General features: G+C 43.1%; 1 protein-coding gene across 3 annotated transcripts in view; it reads left to right on the forward strand.

Moving 5' to 3' along the window:
* Atp10b (ATPase phospholipid transporting 10B (putative)) overlaps positions 1-24,116 on the forward strand; it is a 99,550-nt gene that overhangs the window by 19,876 nt on the left and 55,558 nt on the right. For all 3 annotated transcript variants that reach the window (XM_076855701.2, XM_076855702.2, XM_076855703.2), the window contains 3 exons: positions 13,643-13,728; positions 17,725-17,831; positions 21,508-21,639. In XM_076855701.2, the coding sequence (XP_076711816.2) occupies positions 13,643-13,728; positions 17,725-17,831; positions 21,508-21,639 (325 nt within the window). The remainder of the gene's footprint in view (positions 1-13,642; positions 13,729-17,724; positions 17,832-21,507; positions 21,640-24,116) is intronic.

A 24,116-nucleotide genomic window follows, 5' to 3' on the forward strand; every position in this document is an offset into this window, starting at 1 on the left:
TTGAAAAATAAAGTCAATTCACTTGTGTAAAGAAGATTTATAGGAGCTTGAAGTTTTCCAGAGTTCTCTACTATTGGATTAATTCTCCTTCTCCTTTTGTTCAAGAGCATTTTTAATACAATAGTGAACTTGGGCCCATACTGAGGACTTTGCATGGTTATCTCGTTTATCCACATGAGAACACAAGAGACGGGAACTACCACTGTCCCTTCTGAGCAATAAGGAGACTGTAGCACAGAAAGGTCACGTAACTCACCCACCATCACTGAGCCAGGGAAAGTAGAAACTTGGACTCAAAGCCGGATTTGTCCAGAGCCTCAGCTCTTAAAGTCTGTACTAGTTCATCTCCATGACTATTTGAATGTTACCCCAGTTTACCCAGAGATGCTAACTTGAAAGCACGTATTTATTATTTTCAATAATCTTTTCACATAAAAGTAACAGGTGGCAAGAAGAATTAAAGTAATAGAACTAAAGAATTAAATCTCAACCCACTGTCTGGGCAATAGTGTTGGCTGCTCTTTGCTATCTTGTTTCTCCCCTATAGCTTTAGTGCAAAAGACACACGGATAGAACTCACTTTGGGCTAACACTATCATATAGGATCTCTCAAATGTGATGGTCAAAGATGCAGATGAGAGTTGCAAGAAAGTTGTTGCAAGGTCAATAAGGTGAGAAGACAATCAATTTAAATAATTGTGTGCCACTTCTGATACTTCAATAATCCCCAAGGAGAAGAAGGGCCAACTGCCAGTGCGTGGCATTTCTTAACATTTAAGAACAGAAACCTTTTATTCTAAGCAATGTGTCCCAGAACCACCATAGGAAGAGTAGCATCCCCACTTGAAGATTTGCTGCAGATATATTACAGGAGCTTAGGGTGCACCCCAGTCATGACTGGGGAAGCTTTTAAAAGACACATGCATCCTGCCCTACTGCCACCACAAAGTTACGATTCACTGGGTCTGAGTAGGGACCTGAGCATGATGATGTTGATATGAACCCACCACCACCTCTGTTTTAGCCAACTTTTCCACTGCTGTGATCAGCAGACCTGACAAGAACAATTTGGAGGAAAAGTTTATTTGGGGGCTCACAGTTTCAGAGGTCTCAGTCCATAGACACCAGCTCCATTCCTCAGGGCTCCAGGAGAGGCAGAAAATCATGGTGCAAGAGTGTGACAGGGAGAAGCAGGTCAGGACATGCCCTCCAAGAAGCAAAGAGACTGTATTCACCAGTTACAAAGTATATACCCCAAGGGCATGCGCCCAAGCCCACCTCCTCCAGCTACACCTAACCTGCCTTCAGGTTCCACTCATTTAATCCCCATCAGGGAATCAATTCACTAATCGGGTCAAGGTTGTCCTAACACAATCATTCCACCTCTGAATGTTCTTGCGTGGTCTCACACATGAGCTTTGGGGGGACACCTCATATCTAAACCACAATAACCTGCTTGAAGACCCTTGAAACCCTTGAAAAAGAAAGGTGCCACCTTGAGTCCTTCCTAAAGCCTACTTAACCACGATGAGAACAAAACCACATCTGTGTGCTTCATCCTGTGTGCCTGTGATGCATTGTCCCTTTTAGTCCTTACACCTACCCTGTAAGGTGGCCATCGCTGTCCTCATTTTACACATGAACACTCTGTGAAACAGAAAAGGTGAATCTTACTCATGGTCTCAGAGAAGATTTGGAACCCCTACAAATATGAAAAGTTTGGAAACTTAATGTCTTAAATAACGAATACCTAAGGGCTCTCGTTGACTATTTCCCTCTAAATCTCGCTAGTCTGTGGGGCCTTCACCTTCCCAAAAGGGTTTTAACTAATAACCTAGATTTCTAGAAATTCCCCACCTCATCCCCACACAGAATTTTCACTGTCTTGTGGATGACGAGAGATCAGTAAATTCGGTTAATTCAATGTTGGCTTCCCTAGATCAGCATTTCTCAAGGCCCAGGACACAGAACACTTATCCCAAGAGACAGGTTTTGAAAAATATGGTTCCTGGTCAAATCAAATTGGGAAGCCGGTGTCTTGGGATGCCCCCCGCCCTTGGAAGTTCCGAAGTTCATGAATATATGAAGTTCTCTAAGTAGTACTGGGGCAACCAGGTGTGTTAGACTTTAATGCTGAGCTCTCCAAACCATTTGAATAACCTTTTTCAGCACAAATACTTATTCACATTCCTTTTTGGTAAAGATATACCTGAGTTGTGGTTCAGACGTGATCCCAGTGGGTGAAGAAGGACGGAGAAGTTGACAGCCCTCTTGGCCCAGGAGGTTCATGCTTCCCTTTCCCTAAATATTAGGTTCAAATGGAATTACAAACAAAGAGCCCCGGAAAGGGTCTTCTTTCCATGACACTCTGGTTACTAGAGTTGGTTTCAAAATCCTTTTCTCAGAATCCAACTCTGGATCAAACCAATTACTTGTTCCGTTGAAGCCTTTATCATGATATGCACTATCTATCTTTAAATTTACAAAATTATGATCTGCTTGTGAAATATTCATTCCCATCTCATCTTGTGAGGGAAAGGGATTAGGATTAGGATTCTGGTAAATTCCATTGCCCAGCAGGCAAGAGGACTCGATTAGAGCATTAAATTGTACAGTTTTCTTTGTGGTGGCATTCTAATGCCTAAAACCTCTTCTTTAAAGAGGGTTTTAGCCTAGGGATTTGACAGGTGAAAATGAATACCTGTGGCATTTGTGTTTGGTAAAAGGAAAAGTTACCAAAGCCAAAGAATCAGAAATGGATTCTGCTAATTAATACTTTAAATCAAGCATGTTTCTGGAATCTATAATCCATATCATTGAAGCTCAAGTCCTATTACAATGCGTATCAGATCCTTTCCTGATGTCAATTAGAAACCTGCAAAAATGTTTACAAATGAAATGTTGTGATATTGAAAATCTGCTACAAAATAATTTGCAGAGGATAAAAGGAGGGGAACAACAGACTAGTCATTTTAGCATCACCCAAGAGCTTATCAGAAATGTGGCGTCTCAGACCCTACCCCAGAGTAAACCAGATTCTGCAGTTTAGCAAGATCCCCAGGTCATTCACACACCTATTAAAGTGTGGAATGCTTTGGCCCAGGGCATCATTGAGGAATGTAATAATTTGCTCATCTGTTGATTGTTGAAGTTAAAAGTTCTTCACTGAGTCTCCCTTCTAGCTTGCATTCCACCCATAGTTAGTGCTTAACTGTCATGTGCTTAGCTGAAACAGTTGTTTGAACTTGGATCCTCTGCAGTGAGAATACACACTGGTTCTAACATAGTTAGATAGAGGAGGATTTTTCTCACAAAAAGTGGAGGTCTGATAAGGAGAAATTTATCACCGTCCCAGTTCAGTAATGACAAATGTCAGATGGAACAAAAGATGATTGCCTGTCTTCTCAACCTTGGCTGTCCTTAAAAAAAAAAAAAAAAAAAAAAAAAAAAAAAGTACTCTTCCCTGGTAGATTTTGTAATGGGTCTTGCCCCTGATAGATTGCTCCAAATTTCCATTAAGAATGCTATTTAGTGTTTTCTACCTGTTGATTGTTTGCCTAAATGTTGAGCAGAGATCACATTTTCTAGAATTATTTTAATATAGGATCTGTGTAGCAATGCATAATAATGAACAGCATCAATAGGGAATGGGATTGAACCCATACCTGATTGAACTGCCATGGGTCGTTCTTCTAAATGTTGGACACCCATTGTCTCTGTTCCTCACAAATAATCCTGCTCGGTGGAACTAGCAATGGACTGAGCTCAATTTAAACACAGGCAAAGTTCTTTACTGCTGCTGCTTTCTTTTATTGTGGAAATTTCCAAGTATGAACAAGAGAGAATTATATAATAAATTTTTATGTACCCATTGCCTAATTTCAACAATGAACTCATCACCCATCTCGTTTTTCAATGTCCCCGGGTCCTTTTATCCTCTGCAAAGTATTTTGTAGCAGATTTTCAGTATCACAACATTTCATCTGTAAACATTTCTGTATGCATCTCTAAAAGATAATATTTTTAAATATACCATACCATTTCACACCTAAAAAAAAATTAGCAGTAACTCCTTGATATTAACTTTCAAGTCAGTGGTCAATATTTCCTCACTTGTTTAAATCAGGAACCAAACAAAGCCAAATATTGATATTAGTTTCTTAAATTTAATTTACAGGTTTCTCATTTAGCGCTCTTTTCTGGTATATTTAGTTTCTGTTGGGTAATAAACCTAATTATTTCTGCAAAATTTTAAATAGTCTGGATTTTTCTGATTGCACTGACTCCCTGTGGTATTATTTAACGTGTTTCCCCTTGCACTGTATTTCTGCAAATTGGTAGTTGGATCTAATGCATGAATCAGATTCAGAGTAGATCTGGTGTTTGTGTGTGACATATGCTGCATGACCATCTTGAGAGAGAAAATGTCTTTTTTCAATGTTGGTAGTCACTGGTAAAGATTCTTTATATCCATTAAGTCCACGGGCTTTGCAAAGTGATGCTACTCTAACTCATCTATTTTTACAAATTCCCCCTCATTATTGGGTTGTGCTGAGTTGTCTTCTGGACAGGAAATGCTGGGTAAGTGTTTGATGCTTTCTTTTCATTTATCAGTTTTCAAATTAATGATTTGGTTCGCTAGCATCCTCCAGGGTGGTCAAGTGAGTTTTTCTCTTTCAATATCTGTAAGAATTCTTAGATTTAAACGCAGTGGATGCATATCAAATCAATGCAGCTGTTCTCTTTACTGGTTGTCCATCTTTATCCAGTAGGAACTTCAAAAATAGAAGTGGCTCCTGAGTCCTTCTGACAGGACCTCAGAAGTTGCCGACAGATCTGGTTCCTTTCCACAGAAACTTATATTTAAAAACTGCAGTAAGTACATGCTAGAGGTGCTCATTGCTGTCTGGATGATCATTATTTCTATGTCATTTAAGTGACAGAATTAGGACATTTTTAGAATGAATACATCAGAATTTGTGCTGATAAGACAATTTCAACTCAAGACTAGAGGTCTGAACTCTACCTCATCAATACAGAACATGTCAATCCTCCCGCCACATCAGACAGAGTCCTTAGCCACTTTGCTCCTCTACTCCCTTTTAATACTTACCACTAACAGGAGCCTGTAAGGTAGAAAAGGTAGGAATTGAAAACATTTTAGGGTTAAGGAAACCTGATCTCGGAGAGATTGGATTTTTCAAATATCACCCAGTAAGTATGGTACGTAGTCAGAATCAGAACTCAATTCTGATGATCCTGGTTGTTTTCCCACTGATAAAGTACATCCTTTTATATGTAGTTTTTATTTCTCAAATGAATATCATTTTCACATATATGAGTATGCTGAAGCTATCCAAGTTCTAGGTTATAATTGTTTAGGATAACTAATAATTTTATGGTGAAGAAACAACTCTATGAAAAACCATTATCATTTCTTCTGGACTCTGTCCTCCTTTTAGTGAGTTTCTTCTCCAGTCTCCTACTGGGATGTGGACACACACATGTACTTTGTAGAAGGGAAGAGTCCCTCTTCCCAGTGTATAGCATTATTTGTACATTTCCACTGAAAATCATTTTCCACTTGTATCCCTCCAGGGCCCTATGAGGAAGCTCTGCTAGGTTATATGAAAGATGTAATCAAGCTAAGGGGCATATGGATGATAACTGAAAAATTGCCTCCTACCTATTATTTCCATATCTCAGGATAACACATTCACATTTTCATATTGACCATCACCACCTTAACCATTAAGAACGGTGGATATTTAAAGTCATTATGGGAAATATTTGCTGTCTCAAATGATAATCATACTGATCTACTGATTAGTCAAAACTTGGTCATACATAACAGAACTTGGCTTTAAAGCAGCTTGGACCAAAAGGGGATTGATTAATTGGAAGAACATAGGGCTGAGGGGGGCTTTATGGTCCTGTGCAACCAGGAAGTCGGAATCCACCAGTACAATCTCCGTCTCTCACCTGCATTTCTCTCCATGTTTGGCCTCGACTTTTCAGACCAATAGTGCTGGGCTTACAGCTTAACCCCAGAGAGGGATGGGGAACCTTTTGTGATGTCTGGATTAAAAATACATTGCAGAGTAAAAGGCTGACTGGCCCAACTGGTACCACGTGCCCACTCTTAGGCCTGTTAGCTCTGGCCGGAGGAGGAGGATTCTGTGAGTGGCAATCCACAACTTGAACTTCATAGTAAAGTCTGGTCTATGGGGTGGAAGATTTCTGAGCAGTGCAGAAATAAGTAGCCATGACACCTATTACACACTGGGACTGTGTAAGCCTAATTCATACATTAACAAAGTCATCCATCCTCAAGGAGAGGGCTAAATATCCTCTGTGTCTCCTCTGTAGCCACTAGACCTCTTTCTGTTCCCGAAGGGCCCTTCCCTGCCTGGCCTCTCTCTGCCTGGGCAACATTCTGTGCTGTGCACCAGGGTTACTTAACTTCCTTATGCTCCCATAGGTTTTGTTCTTGTCTATGTTGAAATCCATTCAACAAATTCACTTAGCATCTTAGGAGGTCCTCCTGTGGCAGACACCATGCTAGGAGTTTGGTTATCAGCAGAGGTGACTCATCCTGATCATACCTTCTGCCAACAACTTCTTATGATTCCTCAAAACTGGAATTCATGCTTCTCTTTCTTTTTTTATTTATTTCTTACATATATGACAATAGTGGAGTGCACTGCATTCATGATTATCCATTCACAGCACGATTTTTTATAATTCTGTATATAAGGTATGTTCATGCTTTTCTTCTTTGCAACCTCTTTTGACAAAACATTGGATTTCATATCATTTTCTTTTAGCTCAGTTATGCCAAGGAAGAAAAAAATGGGCACAGAAAAGATTTGTCTGTTACTACTCATGTAAGGCACCAATGTCCATATTTTAGACATCCTGCTTTTTGTCTACTCATCCATTCAAGCTTTGACCCCTTTTTGTATGGCCTCTACATGGCCCTCTATATGGTGGGTCTGTAGCATACTCTAGGGGTGCTGCAGTAAACGAGAGACAGCAAGTTGTGAAATTACACAGACCATTGTTAACAAACAACTCTACTAATAATTCCTCTTAGAAATGACAGAAAAGATCAGGTATATCCTCTTATAAATGACAGAAAAAGATCAATGGTACATGCCTATAATCTCAGCTACTCCAGAGGCTAGGACAGGAGGATTGCAAGTTCAAGGCCAGCCTCAACAACTCACAAAAACCTATCTCAAAATAAACAAGTCTGGGGATGTGGCTCAGTGGTAGAGTACCTCTAGGTCAATCCTCAATACTAGGAGAGAGAAAGAAAATGACATGTGTTAGCTTTGAATGAAAAACTCATGCCTTATATGTTAGGAAAGTGTCCTAAAAAGATCTCAAGATTATTCAGCCCTTTTTTATGAAACAGAAAAGTTGTCCACTTGCAAAAAGGGACCTCGGACTGTAAGGAATCCTTGGAGTCCCACTCACTGGGCCCTCCAGTCCAATCTGTGTGCTTTGTGCAGATGGCTGGGGCAGCAGGGGCTCTGTGGCTGATTGAATACTTCGATCATTCCTTATCCAGAGCCAGAGGAGGGTAACTGGCAGTCACTCTGTTGTGTGTTATCTTGAAAAGGATTCTCACCAACCAGGAAGCAGAGAGGTTATCTAGTGCTGGGTAGCTGTCATTAGTTTTCAGTTTGCATTTTCAGAAATCTTGGTGGTGTTTAATTTATATTCCAGGAAGAAAGAGTCAGCAGCTAGAGTGTGAAGAATATTTGTATCAGACAAGCTGGTAATGGGAAAAAAAAAAAAAAAAAAAAACCTGTAAGAAGTAGTCTGAGTTTTCGGCACATACTACAGGATCGTGACATACCATCCCTGTGTGTCACTACTTTGTTGGGTGCTGCTTGCCTGTCCTGTAACTCCTATGACCTGGGGTGGTCCAGGTGAGCAGTCCATGGCTGAGGGTCACTGCACCGCCTGCCATCCTCATGTTGGGCAAAGGTGGTTCTTGTAGTTCTCTCACCCAAGGATCGCAGAGAATAGACTCAGAGCTGCTCAAAAGCATGATCCCTCGCAGTTCCCTTCCTCGTTTTCCCAGATATCCTTGGCTCACAGGAAACACTCTGTGTTAGAGGTGTTTGCCGATTTTCCTTTCTTCGATCAACAAATTATTTAAGTATCCATTGAGGGGGTGTCATGGTGATCTAAGGCGTTCTTCCGGTCCTATAGGAATTTCACCGTGGGTCACTTTTTCTTTGTAATGTCGAGATCCTCTATGACTATGTAGTTTTTTTTTTTAAAAAAAAAAAGTAATGCTGTTCATTATTTAAGAAATTTGATTTTTGGGAAAGCTACTGTGCATTTGGTGACCTTTAAAAATATATTTATAATTTACTAATCTCAAGAATTCCTGAAGAAATTTGAAAAGTAGAGGTATATGTATGAGTCTTATTTTACTCAGTTTTTTAGTTCATACAGGAAATTCGTGGATAAGCTGCAATAGCTTAGTCTACCAGTTGAAAAACAACTGACTTACAGAAAGTGTAAGTACTTGACAGTTTAAAATGTAAGATATTACAAGTGACTGCTTGGATATTAAGAATTGTTGAGGTTCAAAGAAAAAATGATTGCTCAGGTCTGTGGTGAACAGAGATGGGTTCCTGAGAAGTGAACCCTTGACCTTGAAAATGGAAGTTTAAAAGAGCAAGAGAATTGCCAATATAGAAAATTTGGGAATAAAACATTTAAGACCCAGATCCTCTAGGCAGGCAGCACTAAATGCAGCAAGTGAAAAACAAGGCAAACTTTAGAATGAGACAAACCTGAGTTCTCTTGAGACGTGTGACCTTGGGCCAGTTACTTATCATAATCAGTGCTCAGTTTTCACCTCAATGAAATGGAACTAATCAGTTTCAAACACTTTGTAAATAAGGGGTAAATAAGGGATAGCAGTTTTTGAAAAGCAATTTTATCAAACACCACCATAGGAAAATATTTAATAACCTGTGGCCTGAGTAGATGTTGTATTGATTAGGAGTCTGTTTGCAATAAACAAAAGCAGCTGGCACAGGGGTGCACACCTGTAATCCCAGCAGCTTGGGAGGCTGACCAGCCTCAGCAAAAGCAAGGTGCCTCAGCGAAATAAGGCTGGGATGTAGCTCAGTGGTCGAGTGCCCCTGAGTTCAATCCCTATACTCCACCTCCCAAAAAAAGAAACAAAAGCAATTCTGCTTAACTGAAGCAAACTGGAATATTGGTAAGAGTGTGTAGGAAAGGGGAGAAATGCACACATGGCTTACAGAATCAAAGGTAGCTGAAGATCCGGGCTCAGAAATAAGAACCAGGAAACTTGAAGGCGGTGGAAGGCTAGTAGTAGCAGGAATCATTTGATGGTCTTATTCTTTTGATTCCTTCCTTGAATCATTACACAGAATCCAAAGTCTAACAGTGGAGAGTGTCTAAGGGTCTGGGCTTCTGGACTTACAATCCCCTAAAGATTATGAACCAAGGAGGGAAGGTAACATCCCCAAAGAAAGTCAAAGCATGTTTATGCAGGAAGAGTGGAATGGGAGGCAGGCAGGCAAGCAGCAAACAATGACCCACTGCAGGAAAAAAACTTCAAAAGACCATGGGTGCACATATTATTTAACCACATTTATTGATCAACTTGATATTCAATTGTGAAAAATAGTGGAAAGCAAACCCCAAATGTACAGTGTGAGGCAAGCAGCAGGGAAATAGCCTGTTCTGGTTGCCTGAATGTATCTCAGTCTGTTTCCTCTTGGCCTTCCCAGGGTCTCAGGCTGTATCTGGGGCACAGGTCAGCCAGGAGCACCTCAACCCTGGGGAGTTATTGCACCCTGACCTTTGGCTTACTTTCCCTGGCCTTCAGAGGTCCCGCCAGGAACACACCTAAGCAAGACCGGGAACTGCAATGTTTTATAACTCCAGTAATTCATTTGGTTTCTAATCTCTTCCTCCTTCCCTCCTGGCTTGTATAACATGGGTATTCAGTAAACACTTGAACTCATGAATGAATGAGTGGAATCTAGGATTTTGAAGATGTTTTTTATTTGCTGAACCAAAATGCATTCCCATAAAAGAAGTGACCACCTTCCTTCATATCAATTAAAATCATACCTGAGACTTTACCTAACATATGGGTCCGTCTTTACAGCAAGGCCTGCTTTCTATCTCCTCGTCCATCATCTTTCAAGATGTACATTCCTAGAATCGTGCTCTCCAAAACCAGCTCCACTTTAACAAATCTTCATGGTGTATCTGTTGAAATAGGGTGTTCCAGGAACCACCCCAGAGGAAATCGACAGTCTACTAGACCTAGACACATGTGTGTTAAACAGAGACATAAACCTTGTGGAGTGGAAGCACCCAGAAAAGAGCAATCAATTCTGATGGGGTGGAGCAAAAGGGTCTATGGGGATTAGAGTGGGCTTCATAGGAGAACTGGAACAAAATCGCCCCTTCAATACTAAATTTTAAAACAAATTAGTGCCTTAACTTCTATGCATACCCGTCATGGGTACCCTACTTTAAAAAGCAAATGTGTTTGAAAAAGGCAACATTGCACTGAGTACTATGGTCATTTTATGTATTTTCTATAGAGAATGGATTCACTTAGTACATCAGGCACTTCATTTACAGGAAGTGGGAAATAAAACCAGAAAAGGAAACAGGGCCAAGCGAAGAACTCACGCTAGCCTTTCCTTCATACACCCAATGACACTGTGGTCAAGAAAGCAGACACCATGGTATTCGAAATCATAAGGGTAACCCCTGTCTTCCTATTCTGCTGGCCAAAAGACACTGGGGAAAGCAGGGTTTCTTCCTAAGCCTCAGTTTATTTATCTGTAAAACAGGATGATAATGGAAATTATGTGATAGTTAATCATAAGAATTAAAGAAGCGAGCATGTATAAAATACTTAGTTCCTTTTACCAAACACTCAATCAATGCTGACAATAATGACAAGAGTAGGAAGAGAAGGAAGAATAATCAAGGTGATGATGATGGTGATGACTAGCTTTGGATTTCAATGATGCGAGTTGCAATCCCAGCCTGTTACTCAACAACCACAAGACTTTACTTCAGTCTCCACTTGTACCTTTGTCCAAACCTCTTAAAGCTACCATGGTAAATTAATGACAAGTGTCTGGGACAAAGTTTTTCACGATCGGGGTAAGTCTGCCCTAAAGAACCAAGGACATACAGTCTTCCCTGTGCCTTCCTGGCGATCAGTGAGACTTCACCAAAGGGCAGCACCTTAGATAAGAGACTGACAGATCTCATGTGGCACGGCGGTTCCTCCCATCCCCGGGCTGTGTCCCAGCAACCTCCCTGGAGGGAGTGCCAGCAAATCCTCAAAGGCAAGAGGGCATGAGTACCCTTCTCCAGGGTCTGTGATGCAGAGGGAAGGAAGGAACCAGGCGACAGGTGGTTAGAGAGAGCAAAGTCCCACCTTGATATGGAAAAAGGAAGGCAGAAGACCCAGGCCGGTGCCCAGAGAGAAAGGAGAGCAGGGAACCAGGGAAGGGAGGCCTCAGGAGGAAGGCAGAGAGTCAACTTCATCTTGGCTGGGGATCCAGAGTGTGATTAAAGCACAGTGTGGTCTCAGTCACTGCAGAAGGCTCCTGACTGCCACTCATCTGTGAAATGGGTCTGGATGTGGAAACCCAGAGATGAGCTGAGTGGTATGGGTCAGAAATGAACACGTGAGGGCTGCGGCTCAACAGTAGCACACTTGCCTGGCACATGTGAGGCAATGGGTTCGATTCTCAGCACCACATATAAATAAAGGTCTATCAACAACTAAAAAAAATTTTTTAAGTGAGCACACGACTTAATCAGGGGTCTGAAAGCTAACAAATTACAGCATGATCTGTCTGTCTCAGAACTCGGCAAGTGTTTGTCCCTGAAAGGATCGATTCCTGGAGGGAAGGGGGCCGTATTTTTAGAAACTCCTAGATGGGTAATTTATTTCAAGTGAGTAGAGAGCTTATTTATATTGGCACCGTTGCAGATGCAATGGAGAGTATATTTACACAAAGGCAGAAAACGCTATCATTTCTCCAAATCAATCTGCCCTTTCGAGCAGCTGTACCTTGAAACTCTAGGGATAAATTCATTCCTAGTGCTATAAGCTCTGCTCAGGTAAGCATTTCCAATCTGACAGAACTACTGCCTTCTATTTGTTCCACATTTCCAAACTTTTCCATGTAGATTCTCTCTTCTGAGGCGTGAGTCAGGCAGGGTAGGTGGTGTTAATCAATGCGTAAACTGAGGCTGAAGAGTTGAACATAGAATGAGTCAACCAGGAGTGTAGAGTTAGAAACAGTTCTTCACCCCTAACTTGAGTTTTACCCATTATACCATAAAATCTTGTACAACTAAAATGCCTTTAATAAGCAGAGTTGAGAATATGTTTAGATACTTAGCTACAAGTTTGTTTCCCAGGAAGAGGTTTTACAGTTAGATTTAAATTCAAATCCCACTCATGGTATGACCTTGGACAACCTCCCTTACCTTTTTTTTTAAAAAATTAATTTTATTCTTTTAAATGCACAACAGCAGAATGCATTACAATTCTTATTATACACATAGAGCACAGTTTTTCATATCTTTGTATATAAAGTATGTTCTTGCCAATTCATGTATTTATACATGTATTTTGTTTTTCCAAACTTTAAGGCAGGGGGATGATAAAAGTTCCTGCTTCATAGGATAATTATAAGCCCCAAAACAAATAAAAGTGTAAAGATCTCATCACAGGGTCAGGCAGAATTAAGAGTCTGGTAAATGTGATTTATTTTGCTTTATTAGCTATTATTTTCACAGTATTTTTAGAATAGCAAATGAATTGAAACAATGTAACTAATCAATAGTGAAATGCTTTTACAGGTAATAGGGCACATTCACACAAGAGGTTTCTATTCAGGTCTTCATAGACAAAATTTGTAGCATGTAAAAATGTGCAAGATACAGGAGCACCAACTCATTTTTGAAATGCATAAATGTACCTGTGGGCATGCATATGTGTGAATATATCTTTTAACACCGTAGAAGTATTATATATATATGAGCTTATAAGTTGTGGCTCTCTCCAGGTAGTGTGATTTATGACCCCTTCATTTTGATCATCTATTTTTGTGCTGCCTAATGTATTAGCCACTGGCCACAGGTAGCTATTTGACTTTAATGAAAATTCAATTTGAAAACCAATTCCTGTGTCAAGCTTCAAGTGTTCAATAGCCACATGTTTCAAGTGTTCAATAGCCACATGTGCCTGGCGGCTCTGTGCTGGACAGCACAGCCTTAGAATGTACGTGACCATGATTGGAGTAGGTTCTATTGGACAGCACTGGGCTGGGGACTGGAACCCAGGCCTGCCAGAGAAACACGGTCAGTGCAGAGGCATTCCTGGGCTCTGCATCCATCTTTCCATTCATATCTGCTTTCTCCTCCTTAATGAGGATTTAACTCTGCTTCCTACACATTGCAATTGTCACTGTGTGACAAAGCAGGAATCACCTTATTTGTGATGGTTCTAGTAGTGATTAGCTCTCCGGATGATCCTATTAAGACTAAGTCAGTAGGACTTAATAACCTCACAGAATTCTGTCTCTCTCAGGAGCTGCAGTTCCAACCAGAGCACTTCTGCAATACCATTGTGTGTGAGAAACCCAACAACCACCTCAACAAATTTAAGGGTTACATGTAAGTATCTAGTGCCTCCGCTCTGCTAGCAAATGTCTCCTCTGCAGCTAGGAAATGTGTTTTCTTGCAATGATCAAACAGATAAGCACCTGGATCCTGAGGAATTTTATTTTTTATCATAAAGGAAGATTAGAGAGAGATAAGTTGGATTTTTTTTCCTGAGTGACCTTCATTAAATGTCAAGGTGAAATTCACCAGAAGTTTATATAGAACCTTAGTGAAGTTGCATCACAATGAAGATCATGCTCTGGAGTTGGGGGAGGAAAGGATAATTTAAGTAAAATGGATTATAGTTAAGAAACGAGACCTCAGAGTTTGACAGACCTGGGCTTGAATTGGAGTTCTCCCATTATAAGCTGTGTGAGCTTGGGCAAAGGAATTAACCTCCCTGAGCCCTAGTTTCCACATCTGTCAAATTAATATCTATGTCATAGGACTTTTCCATGTATTAAATTATCATTTTCAAGACCCTCAGCATAGCAACTGGCAAAGAATAAATGCTCATCTATTGGTATGCTGCAGTTGCAATTACTGTCACTCTTCCACTTTGGTTCAGTCTAAAAATTTTACACATCAGACTACTGTGCTGTCTGCAAAATAAGGGCAATGGTAACAAATGTGAGTACTTGCCTTCTACAATGCTCGAACAGTTCTTAGAGCATTTCACATGATATCTAAATGTTCCCAGCAACCCAAGGAAGCAGATGTCATGATCCCCATTTTTCAGATGGGGAGTTTGATGAACTAAAATGTCAAGATGCACCAAAGACTCAAGCAGGTATAGACAAAGCCAGGACTTAAATATGGCTCTTCAGACTCCAACCTGGAAATGTTTCTCCTGTCCTGCTTCACAGAGTCATGCCAGCCTCCCACCAATAGGCCTGGGATGAGCTTGAGAAGACTTCTGTGCTTCTCTCCATTCGCATTTCCTTGGCTGTCTGGGATGTCAAGAGGGAGAATGTGAGAAGTGAAAGATTAAGAACAGTGCAGGAGAAAACGCAGCTTTTAAGGCAAATTGCTTTTTAAATACACAGGAAGGGCTGGTGGAGACAGGCAGAGAAAGGCGAGAGCTGGGGACAGGGAGGACTTCATGGCGGGCATCTGGCAAGGCAGAGCTTGTCACTAGCCCTGGCAAGGAATGCACTCCTGGCACCTGCGGTTTGTGGATTTGGTTCATCCCAAGTCATTTTCATTTCCGTAGAGAACAGCCTCATGGATGGGTTTCTATCTGTGACCCTGTCTCCCTCAAATACCTTCTGTCCAGCCCAACTTCTCAGCTTTTAACCTAGGCTCTGGCCCATCTTAATCAGAGAGATTTGGGGACAGAATTGTCCCAGCTCCACTCAACTCCAGCATCTCCTCTCCCTGGTTGCTGCTGCCAGAGAGCCGACTCTCCCCCACCGGCCTGAGCTCCACGGATGATTCTGAAAGCCCAACTGGTCAATCCCATAGCCAACCCATAGACAATGGGCCCTCTTGATGTGGTCCTGCATCCTGGCCACGCTAGGCGAGGAGAATGCCCCAGGCCCATGCACCTTATTCATGAGGGAACCCACTGGTCCCTGGGTGCAGTGTGCACACCTCTAATTCCAGTGGCTCAGGAGGCTGAGGCAGGAGGATTGCAAGTTCAAAGGCAGCCTCAGCAAAATTGGGCACCAAGCAACTCAATGAGAGCCTGTCTCTAAATAAAATACAAAATAGGGCTGGGGATGTGGCTCAGTGGCCAAGTGCTCCTGAGTTCAATCCCTGGTACAAATAAAAAAAAAAAACATTGGTCTGATGTTTCTGGGTTTCCCCCAGAAGCTTCTGTGGATCTTCTGTAGTGTTCACTGTGACTTCATAGGTCAACTAGAAGATGAACAGCCTTTAATGATCTAATCAAAGATTATAAGTGTCAAATTTGAAAATGCAATTTTTAAACAAAAGAATCTATAGAACAGTAGCTCTCAATTAGAGGCAATCTCCCTCTTCCCCAGCCAGGGGACACTTGGGAACATCTGGAGGCATTTTTGGTTGTCACAACTGGGGAGTTGTGTCGCTGGCATCTTGTGAGTTGGGACCAGGGATGCTGCCCAACATTTACAGTTCATAAGACAGCCCCCGCCACACTGAATCACCCAGCCCAAGATGTTAATAATGCCAGGATTGAGAAATGTCTCTGGGTCCTTTAAATAGAGCATCCCTGTAAACAAAGAGCATTCAATAAAGCAGCAGTTATGAGAAAGCTAACCCTTTCCTACTGTCCTTTGGAAAAAAAGGAACGTTATTACTAGAAGTGGAAGCTTCTGTTAAGATATCTCCTGAGATCATCATAAATATGTTCCTTAAGCCATAAGCTACTGAAAGACACATTCAAGATTCATTAGCCCGAGAGTCAATCCACAACTAGCCTCTTCCTTGATAGATAGAAGGAGCAATCGTGGGTCCTAAAAGTCATCCTCAGACCGCCTTTGTTATTTTTTTTATCATATTCATCAAAATCTATACTTTTTCCTACCAAATTTGTAATTGCTTGACTTTTAAAATTCATTTCAAGAGGAAAATTTATACAATTAGACCTTTGAAAAGTAATATCACTTGCTATACATAGAAGGTCATCATAAAATGCATATGGTGACATCAAAACCTTTATTGTCGAATTTAATGAAAGACCATTTGTCATAAGCCTCCTCTGTGTTAAAAAATAGGATGGACAAGTGGCATAAAGGGTTAATACTCCAACCTGAAATGAGGACATCCTCCTTGACCGATTCACAGAATCAGGTAAGGGGGTGGCACTTTGAGAACCCCAGAGTAGTGAAAATCACATCAGGGGTTGTTGTCTGCTGCCTGTGTTTCCAGGTCCTCCAATGCTCCAGGCACTAGACTGTGTGGCCTTGGAAAAACTCTCAGCCTTTCTGAGCTTCAGTTTTTTTCCTGAGCAAAGATAACCACCCTGGTAACTTTCCAGAGCTATTAAGATTCAAATAAGGCCAAGTAAGTGAATGCAGTTTATAAACACAGGAATTATTAGCATTAAAAGTCACGCTAGGTTGCAGCCAAACACTCAGGAGTCAGACCTCCTAAGTGTGAATCCTGCTCTGCCACCTACTAGCTCCACAAACTTGCCTCTGTTTTCCTGTTTGTGAAATGGATATGACAACATGCCCTAGCCACTTATGAGGCTTAGTTAACACATGGAAAAGTCTTGCAAGCAGATGTAGGGAAATGAAATACTGAAGAACTATAAGGAGAGAAAGCTTTTAGAGTCTGAACTAATTTTTTTTCCTCTTAATGTTTCTGGAGCATTATATTTAAAGTTGGTTTAAAAAAAAAAAAAAAAAAACCTCCAAGGAAAGGCATCATGATAGACTAAGGGCCAGAAACCAGGAAATAATGTAATCAGTCTTACTCAGGAGTTTCTAGAGCAATGGAAGACGCAATGATCCCCAAGGCTGCAGGAAGGAAGAGATTTCATCTCCTCACTAAGAGGCTGCCACCAGTGAGTTGGGCAAATAGCGATTATCCAATTCTGCTTATTTTGTGGGAGACTGAGGGAAGGCTAGAACGGGAGAGAGGCCAAATGCTTCTCAGAATGAGAAGAAGTGGTGACTGCCCTTCCTTGCCTGACCCTACCGCCTTTCCTGTCTCCTGGTAAAAGAGAGACCTATCTAGTGTCTATGATGCACTTGGATGTCCAGTTTGGGTTGATCGGGTCCCTGGCAGCAGCAAGCACAAGTGTGTGAATGCTGCGTAAGGGGCACCACAGCAGGCCTCACAGGGGAGTGAGTGAGGATTTCCTAGGGTGGACAACTCCATTCTGATGGTCCAGCCCCCCGCCCAGGCCTAGTGGGGGGCACCATGACAGGTGCCCTTGAACCTACAGGAGAGTGGATTCCCTCTGAAAATGAGGGAGGAGAAGGATTACATATGCTCACCAGTTTGCTTCTGTGATACTAACCAGTGACCAGGTGGACAGGCCACCAAACCACCCTGTCTCTCCTTCGTCATCCCCAGGGAGCATCCTGACCAGACCAGGACTGGCTTCGGCAGTGAGAGTCTTCTGCTTCGAGGCTGCACTATCAGAAACACGGAGGTGGCTGTCGGCATTGTCATCTATGCAGGTCATTGTCCTTGGGCCTTTCTGTTGTCCACCATTTTCTTTATTCTTCTATCCTTTTCCTCGAAATCTATATTCACTCGATAAGAACTCGCCTCAGTTCAAAGGAGCAGAGTCACATAACAGCCCATCCCTCAAGTAAGCAAACTGAGGCTGGGACCACACCTGCTTGCTCAGTCCACAGGAGGCTTCAAAGTAATAATGAGATTCCAAAGTCATATCACTCATCTGAAGCAGATAGGGTCACACTCACCCACCCAGTGGATTGGTGACACTAACCAAAGGGAGGGTAAAGAGGGACTGTCTTCTTGGGCCTATAGAATAACCTCACTAAACTTACAACCTCATCCTGTATGCCCAAATTTAGTCATTTTGTACAGTGCGAAGAACACTTGTATCTGCTCTGGAGAATTCTTGAGGATCAGATGACCCAACACATGAAAGGCACCCGGCCCTCTCTCTAGCACAGTGAGAGCTCAATGGGCTTTGATTATGGGTTTTGTAATCATGCTTTTACTGTTATCTTTATTTATTTTATGGCTCTAGATTGGAGCACTCTATTATTCCACTTTCTCTACTGTAATGAAATACCTGATGCATGCTAACTTTATAATGAAAAGAGGTTCATTTAGTTCACAGTTTGGGAGGTTTCAAGGCATGACCCTGACATTGACTCAGCTTTAGGAAAGACTAACATTTAGGGGAATAACTGACATCCAAACCATAGCAGGGGTCTCCCTCCTTTCTGCTTTAATTCTGCTCTCCAATAACAAAGGGGTGACAGCAGCACTTTCCCCAAAGTAATCAAAAGTCTCAAAGGGCACTCTTGTGAGTCCCCATTGCCTAACAGCTGGTGCGTGGTAGGTGCTCAGTAGATTTCTATCGTTACATGAATGACTAAAGACATCATTTTCTGTAGAGGAAATAGTCTCTCTGGAGAGTCTGTAATTCACTGGAAGCATCTCCATTCCCTGGGATGCTTTGGGAGTATTTTGCCTGTTTTGGTTTCATTGGTTGGTTTCATTCATTTTGATCTGAGTAGAACTCTTTATTGATAGACATGAAAGATAGACATAAATATCCATCTACTATAAGGTTTACTTTTCAAGGTTGTCAAAGAAAAACGGGTCTTTTAAAAGTCAATGTCACTAGTTAGCTAGCTTTTCCTAACTGGGGGGGGGGGGGGGGGAGAGGAGTGTGTTGTTCAGTTCAGGAGACTTCTTTTAAGGCTGTTTGGCAAGGAATTCAGCACCATCTAGTACACTTGTACCTGAACTCTCCACAAATCCCTGCCCCCAGAAAACAGAAAGAGAAAAGCCACACAGATTTAGAGCTGTGCTTCTCTGCCTGAGTGAAGACGAAGAACCACTAAATGAGTAATGGGTAGGAAAGGACTTGAACTGGAGAGCCAGGCAGCCTGGGGAGAAGATCCACTGTGTTCTGAATGCTCCTGGGTGAGCTGGTGAGATTTTCTATGCAAGAGGAACTAATAGTTCCTACCTGGCAGTAATATAAGGATCAAAGGAGGTTATCTGTGAAAAGGCCTGAATAGTACCTAGAATGAACTAGACACGCACACACACAAATGGAGCTCATTGTTTTGAGTAGCACTATGTAGATCAGGGGCTCTCAACCTGCGCATGACTGATGTTTGGTCCATTGACATCATTTTTTTGCAGGGAGGGGCTTTCTTGTAAAGTGTTGAGTGACATGTCTGGTCTCCACCCAGCACAGCCATTCGGACCACCCCATTCCTGAGTTAAGATCGTCAAAGACTTCTCTCATATATTGCCAAATTTTTTTTTGAAATGTATGAGAATAAATCACCACTGGTTAAGAGTAACTTAATGTATGAGAATAAATCACCACTGGTTAAGAGTAACTGGTCCAGAGTTATCTTCTCTTTCGTGAAACTGTCGACAGACACATGGGGCCAAGAACTCAGGCTAAGTTGAGCTTTCCAGAAGGAAGAGATGCAGTGTGGAGGTGTGTGCTCATCACCGTAGGCGGTGTTCAAGCCCCTACTGTGGACTAGGAACTAGTTGAGGTACTCGATCTATATTCATTCAGGCCCCCACCCCAAATGCACCCATGATCATCATCTCCCATTTGGCCAATAAGGAATTGAGGAGCAGAGGCATTCCTTGGCCTGAAGTCACATGTCTTCTGAGATTTCCTTCCTGTAACCCAAGGTCATAGATCTGCAGAATCGAGTTCTGACTCGAGAGCCCGTGTCCTGACCACAGTACCACAGGGCCTCCCTGTGTACCCAACTCTAGCCCAGATAACAGGCAGAGTCTCAGCAGGTGAGGAGCAGGTGGGCAAAGAGCACGGTCCCAGGACCCCCTGCACACGCTGAGCCTGAGGCGGGTAGAAAGCTATGCGTGCACTTGGCCTGGGCTCCTCATCTGCAGAACTCCTCCCAAGCACAGCCACTGGAGTCTAACTTAATAAACCTGGGGTTCAGTCCCTCCTGCTCTTCTGTTGCTGCATTAAATCCACAAGGCAACCGGCAAAGCAGCATTGAAGCCATTTGCTTTTGGAACTGATTTTATTGGTTTTCTTTGATTTTGAACAGAAAATATGTGGCTGCCATTTTGTAGTTTGACCACCGAGGAAGAGTGCAGCTTGGCAATTAAGATCCAGCAACCCCAGAGGGGAGGCTCTGTCCCAAAGCAATGTCTCAGGTTGACTCTTAGCTCTCTGCTGTGTGACCTGGGGCACCACAGGTTGGTGGAAGGAGACCCAGACTGGGACTCAGAATCGTGGCTTCCTATGGTGACTTTATTATGTCAACTTATTCTCTCTCTTTTTGGAAAGGTCCATTCCACTCTCTGGTTGTTCCCTTTCCCAACTGAAAAAAGGAGATAACTGGAAAAGATGGAGAATCTTCAAATATTGACATCCTTTGGTTGAGTGAAATTTTATACAAATGTCCCAGTTAGGCTACTCAGAGTCAGTGCTGGGGTGATGGCCTTTGGCCCCTATGACTGTCGCACAGAAAACACCAACCCTTCAAGCACAACCAAAAAGGGAAGTATAGGAACTACTGGCCCTGAGCACTGTCCTACCACAGAGTCTTTGCACAGCACACTCTCACAGCCTAGAATTTTTTTCTCCGTCCCTTAAATGTTACCTCTTTGGAGAAGCTTTCTCTGACCATGCGGTCTAGTGGCATCCCTTACCTGCCTCAGCCCTTTGATTACTGCTTTATTTATTTTATGGGATTAGTTAATAACTGAGAATTCTTATTTGTTTCTTTGTGTAACTTCGCCAGAAAGGGAACGCTTTGTCTTATAATGGCCAGAACAGTGCCTCTGGGCAAATTAGAAAGAGAAGGCCCTTCCTAAAGTCAGCGGACTTTCATCTGCCACAAGTTTGTCCTACTAACCTTACTAGTCTCTGACTACTAAATAAGGGGTACCCAGAGAGCTGTGCATGGCAGCTCTGTCAGTGTCCACCACCATGCCTGGCACGTAGGGGACACTCGGTGAACACCTGCTGGGGCACCGGTGAGGCCCCTTCACCCATCCTCAGCAACCTCCCCAAGGCAGGACAGGCTCTGCTGGCAAATGAGACCTTACTTTTATTCCCCAGCTCTGATGAGGAAAGCCCAGGGTGTGATCCAGGGCAGAGGCAACCAGGGACCAAGGGACTGATTTTCTCATTCTCTCCCAAAGGCCATGACACAAAAGCCATGCTGAACAACAGCGGCCCCCGGTACAAACGCAGCAAGATCGAGCGGCGCATGAACACAGACATCTTCTTCTGCATCGGGCTCCTCTTCCTCATGTGTCTCATTGGAGCTGTAGGTATGGAATGTTCTGGAAAGGAAGCACACTGAGCTGTTTCTTTGAGCAAGTTGCTTCAATTCTCTGAGCCTCGGTTTCCTCATCTATAAAACAGGGCTCAGAAAAAAATAAAGTCTATGCTGCCTACTTGACTCAGATGCCAAAGAAATGAAAATGCAGAAATCTCCTGAAAGTAATATGTGCTTGTAAATATCGGGGCTATCATGTATCATGTATTGGTTCATGAAATACTTATGGGCCCCTGGCACTCTCTGGGCGTGAGAGGCTCACAAGGTGAGATGGCCACAGGACTGGGCCTCCAGGGCTCCTGTCTAGCATGAAGGAGTCAAACGTGAGCAGGACCACTGGTTCAATCTGCCCCTCTCAGTGAGGGCTGCACATGAATACTACCTTCATTTTCTATCACTGCTTTTAAAGATGAACAGACTGCATCGATCAGTGCAAAGTTCTGTTCTGGAGGTCAGAAGTCCAGAATCTGTTTTTTCTGGGTTCAGATCAGCAGGTCTGGTTCCTTCTAGAGGCTGAGGGAAGGATACATTCCTTGTCTCTTTCAGCTTCCAGTGGCTGCCTGTGTCCCCTGGTTTATGGCCATTTCCTCCACCTGCTCTCATGCTCAGAGCACACCTCTCTCCAGTCCCTTCCTGTCCCCCTCTCATCAGGAGCAGTATCTCCCTCCTATATAAGGATACTTGTAATTACATCCCTGAACCCCCCAGGTGACCCAGCAGACTCTCTCCATCTCAAATCCCATGACTTAATCACATCTACAAAGTCCCTTTTGCCATATGAGAGAGCGTATGCACAGGGCCTGGGGACTAGGCTGTATAATATGGGGTGGGGGGTAGGGGACAGACATTATTCAGCAGGTGTCATGGGAACACCAATGTCGTCTTCAAGAGGCAGCTGCTTGAGCTGATTCCCGAAAGGAGTAGGCATTCACTGGAGGAGGAGATGACAGAGGCGAGTTTAAGGGTAGGATGGGGTGGTCAGCGGTGAGGAAAGAAAGAGGGAGGGCTACTATAGCCTCATGGACAAACAGCACCCATAAAGCACAAGGAAGAATGCGAATCACCACAGGCAGGGAAGCAGTTGGCTGTTTGGCATGGCAACAGCGAGGCCAAGAACAGAGACTGAATCCACGCCACACCATGGCCAACTTCAGGAAGTATGGACAGGAGTGATCTGGAGTCTTGAAGTTGATCCTCAGAGTGAAGGTAGAGGACCCTTGATAAAGCTTTTACCCATTCACTCCCCTTAAATTGAAGTCTTAATAATGATACTTGGGATGCTAAAGGAGACCCCCAAAAGAACTAGGGATGATCATGAGGAAGAACTTGTGGGGCTGGGTGGAGACCCCACTGCTGACCCCAACCCCATGAGCGTGATGGTGCTTGCTCTCTGCTTGCCTTAGAAAATGTAACATTGCTGCTGTTGAGATAGTGTCTGAGAGGTGAAGACCTCCCCTGGGCTCAGATCTAGGGTAAACCCCCCCTGGGTGGCCTGGAGTTTTCAATAAATATACTTCCCAAGTTTGTCTAGTAGCACTCCATGCAAGGGTGGCTCGTGGATGCAGGGAGAGCACTGGGGACAGGCACCTGCCCACGTGGCCACCTCTGTGCCCTCAGAGTTCTGCAAGGCCCTGCGTTGGGACAGGTTTTTCAAGGCACTGAAAGGACATTTAAGATCATCTCACTGTATCTCCAGAGAAAGGAAATTAATGATTAAAAGGCCATACAGCAAGATAAGGCACAGGCAACTAACTAGATCAGCTGGCAGGCTCCCAAAACAATAAATAGAAAGATAAAGGAGGAGGGAGTGGGCTTCTGAGATTAGCAGCTTCCAAACAGCACAACAATGTGGGTGCCTCATTAAAGCCCAGCCCTGCAGGAGCAGAGAGCTCCCGGGTGAGAAGGAACAGGACTGCAGGGTTCCTGACCACAGGTCCACCTGGTTTTTCTAAGGGTACTGTTTTTTGTTTGCTTTTATTTTTTTTAATTATAGTCAACCCAATACCTTTATTTATATGTGGTGCTGAGGATCGAACCCAGTGCCTCACACATGCTAGGCAAGTGCTCTGCCACTGAGCCACAACCCCAGCCTGCTGTTTCTCCTTTCTTTGCTCCAACTGGCCTTCCTGGGCTTTCTGACACCCCCCCACACCACACACATACATACCCTAGTCCAGGTTCCGGGACTCCACATGTCCTCCTCCTCCTGACACCTTTTTCTGACTTCTCCTGTGTTACCATCTTGCTCCTACATAAAGGTCAGGGCCCCTCACTGTGCCATAACATTTGCTCCATAGTATCACCCTCAAACAGCACTGTGCCCATAAGTCTCCTTCCGTCTGCCATGTGTGGTGGCATCTGGCCCATCTTCCTGGGCAATGACGCGTCTTTAGGCAGAGCAACATTCCCCCAAGTTCCCTGTAGGTTGTACCCTGGAGCTGAGAGCTTTATACACAGTAGGTTATAATG

This window comes from Callospermophilus lateralis, chromosome 5, assembly GCF_048772815.1.
Source record: "Callospermophilus lateralis isolate mCalLat2 chromosome 5, mCalLat2.hap1, whole genome shotgun sequence".
Lineage (NCBI taxonomy): Eukaryota > Metazoa > Chordata > Mammalia > Rodentia > Sciuridae > Callospermophilus > Callospermophilus lateralis.